Source organism: Pipra filicauda, unplaced genomic scaffold (assembly GCF_003945595.2).
Source record: "Pipra filicauda isolate LSUMZ 115617 unplaced genomic scaffold, ASM394559v2 scaffold2_size9829703_pilon, whole genome shotgun sequence".
Lineage (NCBI taxonomy): Eukaryota > Metazoa > Chordata > Aves > Passeriformes > Pipridae > Pipra > Pipra filicauda.
This window is the reverse complement of record NW_024104421.1, coordinates 540648-559202: the sequence shown is the minus strand read 5'-3', so window position 1 is coordinate 559202 and position 18555 is coordinate 540648. Positions and strand designations below refer to the sequence as shown.

At 38.1% G+C, this 18555-nt stretch overlaps 2 protein-coding genes across 12 annotated transcripts in view; one reads left to right on the top strand and one right to left on the bottom strand.

Moving 5' to 3' along the window:
- The window catches only part of LOC113990852 (solute carrier organic anion transporter family member 1A2-like), a 46044-nt gene that overhangs the window by 9130 nt on the left and 18359 nt on the right, over positions 1 to 18555 (top strand). For 2 of the 11 annotated variants that reach the window (XM_039383203.1, XM_039383202.1), the window contains exons 1-4: positions 6228 to 6359; positions 6459 to 6504; positions 13668 to 13790; positions 15528 to 15613. Coding sequence is in view for 8 of the 11 variants with exons in the window: in XM_039383195.1 (XP_039239129.1) it covers positions 6306 to 6316; positions 6459 to 6504 (57 nt within the window). In the remaining 3 variants the exon portion in view is untranslated. Of the gene's footprint in view, positions 1 to 6226; positions 6360 to 6381; positions 6505 to 13667; positions 13791 to 15527; positions 15614 to 18555 lie in introns of those variants that run through there. The other 9 variants (XM_027726674.2, XM_039383204.1, XM_039383198.1 and 6 more) reach the window with 8 other exon arrangements.
- On the bottom strand, positions 1024 to 6038 carry LOC113990856 (islet amyloid polypeptide). The gene is made up of 6 exons (XM_027726688.2): positions 5851 to 6038; positions 5216 to 5339; positions 4936 to 5095; positions 4436 to 4532; positions 4163 to 4297; positions 1024 to 1528 (listed from the first exon to the last, which is right to left on the bottom strand). Exons 4-6 carry the CDS (start codon positions 4513 to 4515, stop codon positions 1345 to 1347), a joined length of 399 nt encoding a protein of 132 aa, XP_027582489.1. The 5' UTR covers positions 4516 to 4532; positions 4936 to 5095; positions 5216 to 5339; positions 5851 to 6038; the 3' UTR covers positions 1024 to 1344.

The window sequence follows — 18555 nt, the reverse complement described above, 5'->3', positions numbered from 1 at the left end:
AATGAAGGTTGAAACTTTCCTCAATAAAGAGGGTAATCAGTAATAATCCATAACCAGTAAACTTTTACAGCAGAAATTCTGTGCAGCAATTTTAATTCCCATGTACTATTTGTGAAATGAAGAGAATATGCTATTTAACATTAAACTTAGCAAAAATTTATCAATTTTGTGGTATATTTTATGAAGAATCAACTGAAGGCAATTGTTAAGATTTAATTTGCTTCTCCAGAACTAAGCTTCTGCTGAATGTTTTTCATAATTGGACAATAATGTTTTTCAGACGATAGTGAGGCCTTCAGTGAGAAAATGATAGACAAAACAACCATTGCTGTGATACGGGGTGTGATCTCTGTGGAAGTTTGCTTAGCAATTTAAAGGAACAAACACATTTTTTAAGCCTGCACAGATACTGGGCTGGGGTAGTAGAAAATAACACTATCAAATTTTCATTCAGGTCTGCCAATCTCTAAAATAGTTTTCTCGGATTTTGGTAGCAACATAAATATGTCAGTGGACAAATTTACCCCGTTCCTCTGATACATTTTGATGCTAAAACTGCTCATGGGTTTTGTCTCTTCCCCTTGTCGCTCTAGTTCAAGGAAAGGAATACCCAAGGACAGGAGTTTTTGATACTCATATTTAAAAGCTCATTATTCTCATTTTACTGATAACCTCTCAGAGTAACAACTGTAAATTCTTAAAATCCCAGGCTTGGTAGTTACAGATGTCTGTGCTGCAAGACCACTTCTACTTGCTCGATGCATGTTAGAGTGGAAAGAGACCAGTCAGAGAACTGCATAACCATATGATTATGGTGCACAATGCAGCCATCTTGTCTCATATAATTGTTCCTTTACTTGTGCAGAACAAGATGCTGCAGATGGTTCAAACCCAGAAGATTTTTCTTCTGTTTTACTTTCATTAGGACATAACTTTTGCTAGCATTCTGATATTCACTGTTCTTTAATTAAGATGATTTCTTTCTCTTACCAAACTGTGACTATAAAGACATACACATCATGGTTATCTTTTTCATCATTTTAATAATAATAATAATAAAAAAACCCCTGTTGCAATTACTTTTCCATTTATTATCGTGAGAGATATATTTATTTTTTTTACAACAGAATTTGACAAGCAGGTTTCTGGAGTTGAAAGGATAGCCTATGCATGTCCTTGTGCATGCATAGTGAAATGGTGAACATAAATCACATACACACACACACACAGAAAACAAGGCACTGTTAAGACTGTACAAGTAATAAATGACCAAGAGGTTATTGATACATTAAAATCTGAGCTCCTAATGAAAACTGTATCGGTAGCCACCTTAACACCCTAAAGCTATGCATCATTTGGGGATTCTCTGCTTAATAGCCCTTCAGTGTCCCTCTTTCCATACGTGTTGGACCCCACATTCGTAGGGGAATAAATTGCTCCGATGCTGTTGCTGGAACGAACCAAAAAGTCGGCCAAGCGCTGTGTCACACACGTAGCAGTGTTGCATTTCCGCTTCTCCAGGTGGTGACTACCCAAGGTGAGACAAAAAGAGCCAAGATTAAGTCAAATGATGAGCAATAGAGAGTGTGCCACTGCTAATAGTCATTTGAGCTGCGCTAATGTGGGAGTTCTTTTAAGATGTGCACAAATAGAGGAACATTACAGTCTTCCCACCACCTACTTTGTGCCTGAAAAAAAAATTCTTGCTCTGTATCTATTATCAGTTTTAATGGTGGGGGTTATTTAAATGCAGAGACCTCAACAGTCATGTGTCATTTTTTATTGATATTCTGCAGAGCAGTTTGTGACATCTGGAAAACCTGTAATGATAGTATAGATTATACACTAAGTGAAAGCAATGACTAAATGTTTAACTTCAAGCTGAACTTCTAAATCTATTTAGAGCTCTTGCTGATATCATGAGGATTACTAACACAATGACAGTCACTAACATTTATTTAGGTCTCTCATTACCACAGAGTCATATCCCTCTCTCACTGAAGTGAATGGTAATATTCCAGTCCAAATCAAGTGGAATGAGCCCAAAGACTCTTTCTCCCAATTGCATCACACATTATGAGAGGTGGCAGGCATTGCCAGTTCTGCCACCTGACCATCTTAACTTCACTTAAGATGGTCCTTAGCTCTGTCTCTCTACCACTCAGCTCTGCCTAAACAGAGATTTCATCATTACCAAAAAGCTGCCACATCTTTGTTGAAAACACCAGCAATTTGAAAGCTCTGTAGTGGCAGGAGATAATGATTTGCTAGATGACACTTTAAAGAGTGTCTGTGGAAGGATCCACATCTACAAGTTGGTGAACCAACAGACCATTTACAGAACCCCATGTAAAACTCACATAGCATGAAGTATTTTTTTTTTAATCACAGTAAAACTACTAGCTTGAGAGAGCTTGAGTTTTCAAATTTGTTTCTTTGACCACTATGTTGCTCCTTCAGACAGAAATGCTTGCTGAGATTGCCTATTGAGTTATTGTTAATTTTCTTGTACTTCTTCATGCTGATGTAGAGGTAGACACCAATTTACAGCAAAAATTCACCTTGAAGAGTGACACTTTCCCAGTTTGAAACTCAGCAGTTAGCAGTGAGTTCCTTTTCCTATTGAATATTACATCTGTTATCTAAAATGTTATACAGCCTTTTAAAGTTATTTATATTGATCTAAGAATCCAAATGGAATAGCAATTGCAAGAGAAATGTCTGTATGTTACTGGTTCTTCATTGGTAGATAGGCAGCAATTTCTAAGCAATTAATATTTTAAATATGTAGTTGTACTTAAATGAAATGGTTGGATAGGGCTTTATATAGCTTCCCTTAGATTTTCATGGGTGCTTCTATTGATTTTTAAGAGTTTAAGCAAGTCCTTAACATAGGAGGTTCAAACGGCAACTGGTTCTCACGGAGATCCTGATTTGTTTGGGGAGGCAGAATTCGCTTTTTCATTAAAGGTACAAAATCAGGTCCTGGTACTCCAAGTGTAAAACTCCAACCCTTACAGAAAGCTGCTAGCTTTCTTTCTCATGTGTAGCCTGACTGAACCTACTATACCTGTCAGCTCTCTGATCTGTAGCCCTTAAATGAATAAGTGCTTTGATGAGACAGTTCACCCAGTGAGATACTGTCCAAGGCTCCAAAAAAGCAGATAAGGCATCCCAGGCTCAGAAAGGTGATGCCTTGTCTTTGAGTATTACAGTTATTTTTGTTGTTTTGTTCTTTTTTTTTTATATATTTTTTTAAAGTGATAGCTGTAAAAATGTGAGAAATTAATCACCATTATAAAAATATTTTGGAAGATAACAGAGTTGTCATATAATAATATTTTAAAATAGATATTCAAAGAGAAAGGCACAGGTAACTCTGTAGATATGTGTATTTACTGAAACCATCCATAACAGAATGGTCATTGAAAGAAATTCAATCAAAAGCCTGACAAAACTAGAGGAACTTGAAGGTCTGTTCCAACCTTGATGATTCTGTGAATAGCTGAGTGCTGCTTATCTTTAAGTATGAATTGCAAATATTTATTGAAATTTTGTTTTATTCATTAGAAAGTTACCTGAAACTGGATTTATGAATTTATAAATATGAATGCATTTCAGACAAATGCTATCATATCAATTGTTTCTTTTCCTTCTTCCCATGAATAAATTGATATCTAAATCTGTAATGAAAAATTACTTCCAGGAGACAGTTATGTTATAAAACGATTCCATTCTAGCAGAGCATTAGTATGAAGAAGGATATATTTTCTTTTTTTTTCCCCCTTCAGGCATGGAAATGGGACAGATTTTTAAAAAAAGGAGGCACTTTCCAAATATGCCTTTCTTCTCAAGGCATTGTAGTATTTGTAACCTTTGTAATTTCTGAAAGCATTATAATTGTAAAGGGATTAAATGATCTGCAACTTTTGTCTCTGGATTTCACTTTCTCCCCTGAATGCTCTAATCTTACACCTACAGAAAAGCTGATCTTTATGCTTACAGAAAAGCTCTATTTACTAGAAGAAGGATATTTTAATCTCTTTTTGAGAATAAACAGCAGAGACGAAGAGTCTCAAGTAATAGGATATCACTGGCACAAAGTTTACTTCATGATTTAACCCTGTCTGATATGACTAGAAGAAACAAGGAAAATCGATACCTTCTTGTCTTTGCTGCTGCTTGTTCTGGCATTTCCTCACTAAGTCCTGAGAGTGTATTCTGTGACATTACTGGCAATATCCATCCTTGTCTCTTAGAAGTACCATCAGACAGATCATCAGCCACGGACAGTAATCTTTAAACAACAACAAAATACCCAGTGAAATTGAATTGCTCTGTTTTTGCTCATATTATTTGATACATGAAAGCAAAAGCAGTTCATGCAATAACCTTTTTCCCTAAAAAGAAATAAACGTGATTATTTATTACTCACTTCTCAATAGGTGTAGCTTCCAAACAGCTCAGAGTGACAGAAAGTGCAATGAAGAAAACAGACAGCTTTAGGTTGCACATCTTTCCTTCCAAACTTTCTGAAAAGAATAATGATTCAAAACTGAAAGCAAACCCAAATACTTTTCAGCACATCCTATTACTGATTCCCATTCTGTCCTAAATCAACAGCAGCTAGTCTTTTTCACAGGCTAGAGTGAAAAAATGATCCCCCTAAGTTTAGTGACACGATGCAGTTTAGGACAGATGGCTCTCAGCAGTAAATGCTCATTTTCCATCTAGTAGTTTCAATCCTATCCCTTTATCTCCGGTTTGCATTTCCTGACATATCCCAGTCTCAAATACCGGTCCTGGGTGCAGTTTCCCTTGTAGTTGTCTTAGCCTTTTCCTGAAAAATGCTGTTGGTTAATAATGAGGGATATTTTGCTTTCCTGAAAGCACATCTGTTGCACTGCACCTAGAGAAAAAAGGGAAATTGTTTACCTTTTTGTGGTCACGGATCTAACTGGAGAAGCCCGTCTGTGTTAGCAAGAAGGGTGCATGCAACAATTCCACGCTTGCATCTAGCTCTGGAGTATCCTTTTCCCTCTTCCTTGCTGACAAGTAGTACGGCTCTTATATATCCTTCACACCTTTCTCAGCTCTGACATCAGGCAGAACAGAGAGACTGTCGTTAATTCCAATCCCCATAGACAGAAAGTGCCCCAGAGAGGAGCAGAGGCAGGTGGGTCATTATTTCATTAGTACATCAGTAAATATTCACCTGGTATATGCAGGATGCCCTGGTGAAGGTGCTGTAATAGCATATTGCACATCCAAAATGTAGCCTCAGCTTTACGGTTCTGATAAGATGCTGAGGTAATATTCCCTGTGGGTGTTTTTGAGGGCTAAATAAGGTAACAAAAGTCACAAAGAAAGCCAGAGCAAATGAAACACCAGATCACTGGTAACTGAAATAGAAGAAAACAGATATCTGAGGAAAGATGGAGAAGTTAAAGTTGTGGAGGTTTGTTGTAGAAGTGTATAGATCAAACAGGAAAAGTGTCTGGAGGGATATAAGCTGTGTGAGGAGTAAGAAAAGAGTGAAAATTTTTTTTAATTGACAGACAGGGTTATCATTCAGGGTAACACGGTAGAAATCATGTACACTTTTCAGTCAAGTATAAATGTGAATGGAAATTCTGTCACTATTCATGCAAAATCTCACGTTTTACAAAGACTGGTAGATGTCATGCATGCATGAAAATTGAGTCAATTAATAATTTTAAGAAGGTAAGACTAGGATGAAAAAGCCAGGAAATGTCAGAATAAAGAGTACCTGTGCAAATTTGTTTCTCTAGTGTGCACAGAGAAAAATGCACAGCTTTTAATAGAATAAATCCAGTATTAATCAATTACCTGATTGCAGATTTCCAAGGATACAGATTAGAACCATTTCCCCTGGATTTCAGTGGGAAATGGTGGTTCGGTTTCTTTTTTTTCCTCTTCTCCTTAGTTTATGTTAGGTGCCCCAGTGCCTTTGGAAAACAGGTTTTTAATTATCTGTGGTGGTCAAGATGCTGGCACAAAAGCTCAGGCAGAGTTTTCTGGGATAAGAAGTTACCATATGCATCTCTTCTATCCCAAAGAACTGCTTCAATGCCAAGTCCATTGCCTTAACTGAAACTCCCCTTCTTTGTTGGTTTAGTCTGTAACACCAGATTTTCATTGAAATGGCTAAAGTTCCAGTGTTGGCTCACTTCAGGCATCAGTGCTACTTGAGTTGAATACAGAAGGAATATTTAGCTGGGATAGTAGCCTCTTAACTTGATTACAACAGTTCGTCTGCAAATAAGACTCTAGAGATTGACAAAATGTTTTGTTGGTTGTTGTAGTTGTTTATTTGGGGTTTTGTGTGTGTGTGTATTGTGAGTTCTGTTTTTTTTTTTTTTTCTTTTAAGGGATGTTACTTCTGGATATTTTGCTCTCTGTTTTTAATGATATGATCCTATATTTCTTTTTGCCAGGTTCCTGCTATCCCTCCTCTGGATGGAAAGTCCCAGTGTAAGCGAAGTAAGTACAGTGTTTTATCTTCACCATGACAGTAAGTTCTGTGCAACATCTGAAACAAGTTTGTCACTCCAAAGTCTCACTGTAGCATTTGACTACAATGAAATAATATTTTGGTGTTATTTTCAGTGTAGCAATTTCACTCCTATGAAATGAAGGCAGGATTAAACCCATTTTACATAGAGAGAATCGTGCTGAGAAACAATTAGACAGATGATCTGGCTGGTGATTGACACCAGCCAATATTCAGTGCTTGAATATTGAACTCGAAAATGCCTTGGTGCACTTTTTCTGGGGTGAAAAGAGATCTGTGTCCCACCGACACTCAGTAGTGGTATGTGTGCTCAGCTCTTGTGAAAGATGTTGTTTGAAATCCTGAAAAGCAATGGACAGATCAGTATGCATTTAAGATTTTAAAAGATTGAACTGAATATTCAGAATCTTTTATTTTTTAAGGCATCTGAGTGGTTGCTGTGTCAAGCTTGAATCAAGCTACGGGCTGACACAAGAGAAGTGAAACAGGCTTTTCAAAGAAATATTGGTCCCAAATTTTAATTCTAGCTGTCCTGCAAGTGGCCTTGGGGGGAACCACTAGTGCTTTGAGAGAAGAAGAGAAAGGCTGATTCTTGAGTGCACTGTAGAAATGAAACTAGGCTCATGGTGTCCCAGGATCATTGCCAGCCTCCTGGGCCACACAGCATCTTGGCAGAGTCAGCAAGAAGTCTATCCAGCAATTAGTCAGATGTACCATTAACAAACTTACACCTTCTGTTGCAAGTTGTCTTAAGCAGAAGTAGTGTTTTCCTACATAAACACAAACGTAATATGAAATTGTGGAATCTCTTTGGCAGCAGAACAATTCATAACTCAAATTTCAAGATGTTGGTACTAAATAATGTGCAGTTAGTACCATTCAGTGAGTGGCTAGAAAACTATTTTTACCACTGACAAAGTTCTGTAACCCTGAGCTTAGAAAAACAACTATATTACTGTGTAAAATAATTGTTACCAGCTTAAGAAAAAAAAGAAATCCAGTATTCTCCTTAAAGAAACCCGTGACCAATTCTACTCTGAGTAGTTACATAGTCATTTTTATATCGGGGTTTAAGTGTGCATGGAAAGATTTGTCTAAAGTACTGTGCCTGTATGAGGGTTAGGGGACACCAGAGATGAAATTTAAAAAAGAATCCAGAACATATGGTATGCCAGTGCCCTGTTTTCTTCTGGAAACTACCCACATGAATGTCTGGAGTTGCAAAATGATGACCGAGCAGCAGACACCCACCTGTGTCTGCTGCTCTTGTATACTGGGGAGTGGGATTTATCTGACTAAATGTGAGATGAATAGAGAGACCATTCTAGTGCCTGTTTCTAATGCAGAACTCTAAAATAGCTTAGATGATTAGTGCCTGTTTCTTCTTTTTGCCTATAAAAACAGTCCCGGGTGACTCGCTCAGGTATAGATGTTTACACTGTGGGTGTCTAAATGTGTGTGAAATGAATTCCATCAGGGGTGCTTTAACTCCCTTACGTGCTCAGTGCCTGAGATTTAAGGTTGTCTCCCTCTTTCTCATATTTACCTTTTTCTTAGGCTATTCTTGACACCTGCTGGACAGCTGGTTCCCACTTTTAATGGCTACTTTTCAATTCCTGAGTTTTACATTTGCTTAATAACATTAATAACACACATTAAGACTTTTGGTAATGGATGTATCTCTCCCATTTGTGAGAGTGACAAAGAGCCATTTTACCTGTTGCTTGCACTTTACCAGCTGCTGTACAGCTGTGTAAGGCAGATGTCTCCAGTAAATTACATTGTTGCTCAGTTACCAGGAACTAGAAGTGTGTGACTATCTCGTGGTTTAGTTTGCCTGTTGTATCAAAAAAGAAAAGGAAAAGCTATAGGCATTAACTTAAATGGACTTATTTTGATTTTTTTTGAATAAACCAGAAAGCATAACAGCAGCATTAATATACATCAGTGTAAATATTACCAATAATGAAACAGAATGGTGTGTGTCTCACAGCCTGTAGCTGTTACGTGAGTTCAGCACAATGTATCATGTGCACTGACAAAATTTGTTCATGTTTATAGCAATTTTATTAGCCTTTATAAGCCTTTGCTTCCTTCTAAATTAAACTGCAAACCAAAAGTAAAGTATAAAAGTATAAAAAAGAGGTTTCATTGATAGTGTCAGCACCTCTGAAAAAGTCAAAGTGCCTTGTGTTTGAATAGCCAAATCTGAAATTAGAGGAGTAAATCAACTCCCTAAACAGAGTTTTCTAGGACATTTTATATGTCCTAGAATATCCAGTATTGACATTCCTGAACCTGGCTAGCACTACAAACTAGGTAGAAAATCAGAGAGAGTCTAAAATTACACTAGAAACTTATAATTAGGAACCTTGATTGTTCCCTAAATTTTTACATTTGGATGCCAAAGTCTGAAAATTTTGGCTATAATACTCTCTGGTATTTCTTGCTTGGTGCTATGTTGATGAAGACTACAATGTTTGTGCTTTCTGATCCATGGAGTTGTAATTGTAACTGCTTTGTTCAAACAGTGTTTCACCAAACAAGCTTTTGCTAGCACAACTTTCTTTGTTACTCCTATTCGGTGTGGGCCATTTCAGTGCTGACAAAAATAGAAACAACTCTCCTTGTTGATCCCAAAATCGATGTTAAGCCTGTGGAAGAAATATGTGAGAAGCAGCAGAGAGGTAAGAGAAGGAAAGTTAATAATTTCTTCTGCAGTGGAAAAAACAGGTGATTCAGAAATGAAGGGTGACCACCCATGGAATTGACTAGGAAATGGAAAAAAGTAATTTGGATAGTTAACAATATTTTAAAACTACTTTTATGATGTATTATATTAGTCAGCTCACACCACTGACAGAACTATGATGTAGCCTCAAAGAACTATTGCTAATGATTGCTCTGAGAATGAGATCAGCAGTCTCTGCTGAATCAGTTCCTATAGCTGGGAATCTCCCAAGCAAGAGAAATAAACTCTATGTTTAGATCAGCAAAGTCAGAATTGACAGATCAGTGACTGATGAGTCCGAATTCCTAATACCACTCCTACTTACAGTTTACAGAGTTTTAATTGCATGTCTTCCACCGGCTTGCATCCAACAACTTAACTTTGAATACAACAGTAGGTTTAACTTCTAGACTTTCTTTCCCCCTGTCTCTCTTCCAACCTGCTTCCAGAAGTATAAGCAAAAGCAGAACTCCCCTTTGGTTAACAATGTCCCTTTCAAGGGCTCTAGGCAGTGCTAATGGTAAATATGTCATATGAAGTAGTAGCAGTGTTCTTCCTTTCTGGTAACCTAAGCCATCCATTGCTTCCTGCTATGATAATTCTCTAAAAAGTCACTTTGTATAGGAATTAATGTATAAAAAGGTATTCAGGTTTCAAAGATATTGGTGTAGTTTATACATGCCACTACTGCAGTAGAGTCCTCTAACTTGTGTAGTGCTCATATGTGCACTTCAAAGAAGAACAAAGGATCTCGCTAAAAGGAAGGTTTGGGGACTTCCTTGAGTGCTTCCCTGTGGAGCCAGTGCAGTGTAAATTTGCATCCCTGTTCACTGCATAGATGTCTCCTTATGGAAGAGGCTGGAGTGACTATATTGAATTGTAGAATCATAGAATGGTTTGAGTGGGAGAGGATCTCAAAGACCATCTAGCTCCTACCCTGCTGCCATGTGCAGGGACACCTTTCACTAGATCCATCCAACCTGGCCTTGAACACTTCCAAGGATGGGACATCCACAGCTTCTCTGGGTAACCTGTGCCAGTGCCTCACCAACCTCACAGTAAAGAGTTTCTTCCCAGTAACTAATTAAAACTCATTCTCTGTCAGTTTGAAGCCATTCCCCCTTGTCCTGTCACTCCATGCCTGTGTAGAAAGTCCCTCTCCATCTTCCTTTCAGGCTCCCTTCAGGTACTGCAAGGCCACAGTTAGGTCACCCCAAAGCTACTGAATGTGCAGAATGAACTCTCCCTCAATGCTCCTGTTAGGGGAAAAAATGATTAAGGGTTTAGGTATGTGTAGAAGTGCTGTTTCTGATTTACTGAGTGTAACTGTGAGAATTCTCCACCCCTTTTTCCCCACCCCAGCATATTGTAAAGAGCACAGACATCTGTAGAAGGTACAGTGAGACCAGGAACCACCCTCCATGCTCCCCAGATTTATTTCACTGGAGGTGAATCCCTAGTAAACACGGGACAAATGGAACCATTCTCCTGTAAGAGAAACAGCTGGTTTTCAAAAGAATCCTATACTGAATCATGTCAGCCCTTCCTATCTGATCCAGAGCATAAATTTTAACTAACTTTCCTTTTAAATTATCTCTTTAAATAATCAGGCTTTTTTCCTTCCCCCTCCTCTCTCCCCCCCATCTTTTGCAAAGTGCAGCAAGAGAATGACAATCCGGCTTTGTCTTGAAACACTCTGAGTCTTTCAGATGATGCTGTCTTGACAGTTCTGCTATTAATAGTGGCATTTTCTCTGCTGTTTAAAAAGGAGAGTTGTGCTGAACTGAGAATCAGTCATGTTGGTAGTTATTTTTCACTAAGGGCAAATGCAGTCTACGCGCTTACGTAGGAGAATCTACCTTGACAATACCATGAAATATAAAGTAACTTATTTATTGCATGTCATCACATGTAGCTGCAAAATAAGATAGCTCTTCTTCGAAAAGAAGTGCAGTAGGGCTGAATTTACAGTATGCTTGAATTGTTGTATGTGTGAGTGGAAGACCTGACCTTTTCATCCTACTTGGAGTTGAGAAAAGACTTTGATTAAGCACAAGGAACATGAATCAGTACATGAAATAGTCTCTCTACTGTAAGAAGTCATTAAAAATTCATTAGAAGTTCAGCATATGCATCTGAAAAAATATAGTGGATTTTTGGTCTGTTATGGCAGTGTTTTTTACACCAGATATTGATGTTTCCATCCATTTAGCAACAAATCCACTCTAGCTGATCTTATCCTTGATAACAGAAATCAAGAATGGTGTGGAAAAGTCAGCATTTAAATGTGAGCTCTCAGAAACATTTTAGGAGTTACAAGTGAGGTGGCTGGTTCAAAACATGGTGTTTTTTGCAATAAACTGTTATTGAATGAAATACCCAGTGGAAAATTGAAAGCACTGTATTATTGCAAGGTGGGGGGAAAAAAAGAGGCTCTGGAACGTGTTAGTCACTAACATACTGAAATGATTTCATATTAACACATATTGTGCCAATGAATGGTAAAGTTTTAATGGGACAAAGCTGACAGTCATCTTATCAAAGCATTTGGTTTAGAAAAGAACCTTGTGCAGAGCAGCAAAGCCCATACTTCAGGACAAGTGTCTTTAAAATCCTTAGGTGTTGAATATGTACTGTTTATTTAAAATGGATACCTGAAACTCTACTTTTGATTTCAGAGTATTTTCTGTTAAAAAAACTATTGTTTGCATAGGTGGTCTTTTTGATCTTTTTTTTTTTTTTTTTTTTTTTTTCCTTGATTTACAGGATTCCTGCACATTTCCACTCTGGCTGCTGACTATGATTCTAGTGGATGTAGGCTTGATTTTGTCAGTTTTCACAGAGGCCCTGTACCCCTTCCTGGTGCATTCCCATGGGCTGCAAATGGCTGGTTTAATTTTAGAGAGCTACCACATTGCCACAGTGTTCATACTTACTGGTGTTGTGTTAAAAAATGGAGAATGTTAACAATGTCGTGTATAATTTCATATCAGAAGAACATTTCATATAATTCCATGTAAATGAGGAGTTAACACACTCTAAAATTATTTTATAAGCTGCCATAACCTTCATGGTGTTATGGGTCACTACAGCCCACTGCTTTAAGTCATATACCATCCTGTTGCCTTTTATAATACTCATAATAGTTTGTAGAAGTTGAATAAGCAATTGCTGAAAGAACCATAAAAATTATCAGTGTAGAGGTAAGGTATTTTTTATCAGAAAGTCTTAAATGTACACTGTTATTTAAAGTCAGTACTTTAATTTTCATTGTCAAAAGAGAATGCATATTTCATTCAACTTAAACCTTTCTGAGAAACAGCATCAGTTTTGGAGGATTCTGTTAAAACTTCCTATTTTTTAGAAATGAGATGTTTGTAGGAAGCTTCTCACTCACAGGTACATGCGTAGGTATGTGCCTGATTCCCAAAAGATCCTTGAGATTCCATCAGATGCTTCACCTTTTAGGATTGAGCTTTTTTAGGCAAGGCCACTATGTAAAGTGTGCCTAGAAAGGCCAGGTGTATCAGCTTCAGGCAGTTTCTAGTAACTGGTATCCAACCTGATGATACCTCTGCACACAAAGGGTATTATCACACATCAAAAACCTTGGGGACTTGACGGATAGTGAAAGTGAAATGAGATCAGGTTACATAAACCACTGATTGATGAATCATAGTTAATGTCATTCTTCTAGAGTAAAAGTCCCCAGAGAGACTTTGAAGCTTTGAACTGGCAGTCAACCTACAGTACATTTGTTGCTTTAACTTTTCTGAAAGTGTGTTCATGAGACAATATGCCTCGTTAGTGGAAAGCTGACGACCTGATCTCACAACAAATCCCTTTGTACTTTAAAGAGGAGGTACTGCCCAAAAGTATATATTTAGGTTTTCAACCTTTTTTTTTTTTTTTTTTATGTAGATAATTTGTTCTGAAAAGCTGTTTTGACAATTGGAATGTTTGTGTTTTCTAACATTTAAAACCAGAAGTTTGTATAACAGAATGTCTTCCAGACTCGTAGCAGATTTTACGAAGAATAAAGGATTTTATGTCTTCATAAGGTTTGCCACAAGACTAGAAGACATGAATGTTTTGCTGAAACAAAAGCAGAGCCCCCAAATCCATACAAGTGCAAATCAATGTGCTAAACTGCTTTCTTAAGGGAGAAACTGTTATGACAGTGTTGCTGGTTTAAATAAATCGTTATGAAAACAGACAGCAATAATGTTTTGCACATAGACAGTATTATCTCCAAGGTATGGATCTGAATGTTTGCTACAAATGACTATTTATCGTGTTACAGGGGAAAGAATTGAGATGAACATGAGTTAACAGGGATGTGTAGAGTCAAAGGCAAAGCTGAGGATGGGAGACAGATCTGAATTTTTATTTATTTTGTAGCTGACATGTACTCTGTTGAGGTGAGAGGAAAGAAAATCTTACTGGAAAGTCAAACTTCACCTGAATTCAGACTCAAAACAAGCAGAAAGTTTTGTACCTGTCTGTGTTTCTGCATATACAGAGGTAACCATCACCCTACTTTCTTTGTTAAATGCAGATAGATGCTTCCCTACCTGGTTTGAGTAGATCAAGGTCTTACTTGTTTGTCTCTTCACTGGCCAATATAATGAGACTTTATAGTTCCCCATGATTTACCTTGGTCTGGTATAACCACTGCCAAAATAAATACATTTTTGATTAAAGGAGGATCAGTTAAATTATTATATATTTCTTTATTTTGCATCCTTCTTCTCTTTCTTTTGAGAGAGTAGGTTCCCAAAATATCTTGAGAAGGTTGTTTTTTTTTTTTAATTTATGCAGGTACTGTGACCCCTGTGAGCAGGCGAAAGGAGACAAAAATATTGTGAAAGAGCCTGTCTTGTGAGGTTTCTACACTCAGTTTTGCCGGTCTGTTTAAAAGTTGAAATTTTCTGAAGAATTCTCTTGGAGTGTGTAGCCAGATCAGGGCACAACCCTGAGAAGAAAATTCTGTGTTGCCCTCACAGGAAATTCTCCCCGTTAGCCTCCATTTGACTGGAAGCTGCATGGCTGCTCAACTACCAGAGCTGTGCCCTGCCAGAGAAGCAGATCTCAGGAGACACTGCTGAGAAAAAAAAGTGGTTTTAGACATTGCTTGGATTGTGGTCCAGCTCTAAACTGGTGGGGGAAATGACAGTGAACCTCCTCTGTGTCATGACATTCTTATCCAGGTTGCTGTGCTACATCCTATGAGATGTGCAACCCAAGATTGCTGCAGTGCTCAGTTCTGTGGAGATATAGTCCTTATTTCCAGCTTTTCATTAATTAAATGGGATTATTTACAACTGGGAAAGAGCTATTTAGTCATTAGTGTTTTCCAAATAATGTGTGGCATTTACAGTGAGGCCAGAAGTGCCTTCTGTGTTTTTGGTAGGTAACTCATCACGACATATAACATTTGGACTGGGACCAATAATTGTACTTTGCATTTTTCACTGAGAACTTTTACTGCTTTTCATAGGAACACTGTTTATCCCTTTGAATTTCCTGTGAGTTTGCATAAGCAACTGGAAGGGTGTCTTGACCTTAGGCTGGGAGCTGCTGGCTGGCAGGCTTTTTAGTTCCTTGGCTGGGATGAGTAGATCTAGAACGTCATTAGGAGAGAGAACCAGGACAGATGTCATCTGACCTGATTTTTATCTGTCTAAAAATTAGTTATTTAGACTAAGCTAGCTCTCTAGAATTTCAAATCCAAGGAAAGGAATAAGCACCTCCAGAGACCATTTCCTCCTACTTATTTTAGACAGCTGTCTTAAAATGGGATAAATTGCTCTCTGGAAGTATATGACTCTAATGCCTATTGTGAGCATCTTCACTAAAACTACTTGCTAAGAATAGGGTATACCCTGATTCTGTACAAATACTTGATGCTCTTGAGGTATTTTCCTTATGTTGAAGCAGTAGAATGATTAGAGCTACCTCTCAAACAAAAACTATGCAGACAGAAAAATATAGTTGTAGTCTCAGTTGCTCAGGCAGAGTGCTGATAGTGAACTTGGTGAAAATATGGCCTTGAGGAATCCCGTGGAGAAGATGGGAATTCAATATGCTAAGACATCACAGACTCTCTATAAGCTTTGTTATCCATTAATTAATCACAACAGAGAACAATACTGAATTCCATATGTATTGAATTTTACATGAATTTATTGAATAGTTAGTTAGCTGTACATTTGTGAACATATGTTAATTTCATATATCTACTCCTCTTTTCTTCACAAGGTATTTAATTTGTACATGTAGCCAATTATAAATCACTTAAACTGCATCTTAAAATAACCTCTGGGTTACTTTTTTCTGATATGGAGGTAAGTATTTAAAGTGAATTGTTTAGTGCCTACTATAAGGTGGTGTTTATTTGGCTGGAAATTTTGATTTCCATTTTTTGTAATTCCTTTACTGGGTCTGAATCTTCAACCTTACTCACTCTAAGCTAAAATTATTGTTGAACAAAATAATGTTACAGAGACTGTAGAACTACACAGTCCTGTATGTGGAAACATATTTTCTATTTCAAATTAAACTGTAAAAACAAAATCCTAGTACAAGCAGTCATCAGGTGTGATTTGGAGACCACCATGAGGAGAAAATGAAAGCAGTGCTATAGCTCTAACAAAACGTATTTTTTTCTGAGGGAGTATGAGACTTTTGATATATTGGAAGCATGTTAATAGCTTTTTACTTGAGAATTTTTCTAATGTGTGAGAACTGAGAAGATACTACATCAGAACTTTGAAATTATGAACTTTTATTATAAGATATAACAGGGGAAAACACCTCACTGCATGCTCTGGTGCAGCACTGAGCAGATCAGCATCCTCAGCCACCAATTGTCTGTAAGGCATGAGCAGAGTGCCTACAAAATGTTTTTCAGTACAGCAGTAGAGTTGTAAATTTGTGAGGCAACACCACTGTGCAACAAAAATGCCAAGTATCTTGCTGGTGTGTTGTTTTCCCCTCCCAGCAAGATAACCACACAGGGGATGGGGAAGTCCAGAGAGGATTTTCAGCAAGGTTAGAGCTCCCTTGGAAAGCTGAGAAACGCTGCCCTGGAAGTTATGCTCAAAAGTCAGGCTTTTGTCAATCCCAATCCCACCCTCACCACACATTTTAGACCTTGAATTTAGGTTATTCGTGTGCATTAGTAGTTATTTCTGTGAGGGAGACAAACACAAGTGTCAACAAGAGACTTAAAGTCACAAATGAAACCTGTCTCAGCACCAATACTTGAAGGTGTATCTACTGATTCTTAGACGTGATGTCTAATGGATTTAATCAGAGCCAAAGTATCTCGTCACATTAGATAGAACTATTTATGCTTGCTCAAAATTGTCTCCAATTTTGCAACATCCAGTAATCACTAACACAAACTCATTCCCCTCTTCCCTTTTGACCTCGTGTCACCCTTTGATAGGACACCACCCAGCCTGTAAATCTACAGACTTATGTGGACTCTTAAAATTCCTTTCTTGCTTGTGAGTGCTTTTGGATGTCTTCAGTGGGCTGGAGTGTCAGCATTTCATGCTCAGAGATCTGACACAGCTGTCAGATCTTGGCCATTTTTTTTGTTTTGGCAGGGAAGAGAAAGAGATGGGCTCAATTTTCCTTCTAAGGGCTCAATTTTCCTTCTAAGGGCTCAATTTTCCTTCTAAGGGCTCAATTTTCCTTCTAAGGGCTCAGTCCATGTCTGTCACATCTGAGCGAGTACTCTAAAACTCACAGCTGAAAAAATTTGGCAAAGACACAAATTTGGCAGTAGGTGGGCTTGGGTTAATTTTCAACAATGTAGATTAAAGTCAAAGTTCAAGTTGTGATATCAGTCATTTCTTGGAGAAACTTTTTCAAAACTGTAAGTACCTAATTGTTTTGCCATGAGAATATTTTCCTTTGTCTCAGTCTAACATTAGTGTAATTGCATTTTAGTAACAGTTTGAGCTGTACCTAGTGAAACAAGATTTCAGAAAGCTTTTTGCAACCAGAAAAATAAATTAGGTAAAAACTCTGCCACTATAATTGTTCTCTGCATGGTTACCTCATGTGATTTTTAATCCTGTTTGTAAATAAAACAGGGATTTAGCAGTTTATCCATATGACTAAGCTGAGCCAAATGGAAGATGAATTTTACATTCAAAGCAGGATGTCCTCTTGGGACTCAGACAAAGCAACTTGCAGAACATTGCATCATAAACTTTTAAATCAAGATATTTGTGGGGTTTTGTCCCTTTTATTAGTTAGCTAAAGTGAAACGTGGTTTAAAACCATAAAAGGTATTTATGGGTTTGCATGGGACAAATGGGTCCAAACTCCTGTCTCAGTGCTGGCCTGCCTGCTGTTGTCAACTGCCCCAAACAAGCCTGTTTTGATCCACACGGGAAGTGTCTGGTTTGTTTTTAAGCCAACCTTGTTCAGCCCAAGTTACATGGGATGCTGTACATCACACAGCTGCTTTGTACCTCTGGCCTGTGCTGGACTGTCCACACTGTGTGTGTCAGTTCTTTGTGCACTCGGCAAAGTGGGTGTCTTTTAGGACACAAGTCTTCTCATCACCCCTCTGCCTTTCTGGTTGCCTGTGGAGATTTAGTCCAGTAGTGGAGATGGCTGGAAGAGGCAGTTGTGGTGTCACTGCTGATTTCTTAGCCTGCCACAAATATGTCACCAACTCAGTGCAGAAGCAGAAGGAGGAACTTTACTGACCTCTGAAGTTTCAGTGAACTTTGAAGGCTTGTGAGTGGGATTCAAGAGCAGGTGTTTACATCATAGCTGGTAGGTCAGTCAGAACCTGAGGGCAAACTTTTGTGTAGCTATATAGTTTTACCTGGACTGTTCATATTCCTCAAGTGATTTGTTACAAAACTGTCACTCTGTGACTATCCTAGTAGCATAAGCTGTCTCTCCTCTTGCTGTTGGCTAAAAAGATATTGATGGATGTGCACTGAAGGAGATTTCTTACAACTCTGCAGATCCTGGGAGTCCAGCTGTGTTCAGGGCTGGCCTGGGCAGCTCAGGTTAGGGCTTGAGACCACAAATATTTGAGGTGACATAACACATCACTGGTGCTCAGATGGGCATGTTTTGCCCTCTGTCCTTTCCTACTCTGCTTTCACCTCCACTTTCTCCTCTCTTCTCATGTTCTTGGCTCCACTTTCCTGCTCTTTTGCTTGTGTGGGTCTGACACCTGTTGAACTGTTCAGTGGGTCAAATCAGCTCACTGTCTGAAAAACAATCTTTTTGCTGCATTAACTCTCTGCTG

What these genes read in the sequence shown, in the direction of transcription:
- LOC113990856 (XM_027726688.2), bottom strand. Translation starts at nt 4,515, where the DNA reads ATGTGCAACCTAAAGCTGTCTGTTTTCTTCATTGCACTTTCTGTCACT. An exon ending in GAAGCTACACCTATTGAGAA is followed by an intron (nt 4,298 to 4,435) that starts GTGAGTAATAAA and finishes TGTTGTTTAAAG; the next exon opens with ATTACTGTCCGTGGCTGATG. An exon ending in GCAGCAGCAAAGACAAGAAG is followed by an intron (nt 1,529 to 4,162) that starts GTATCGATTTTC and finishes CACCTTGGGTAG; the next exon opens with TCACCACCTGGAGAAGCGGA.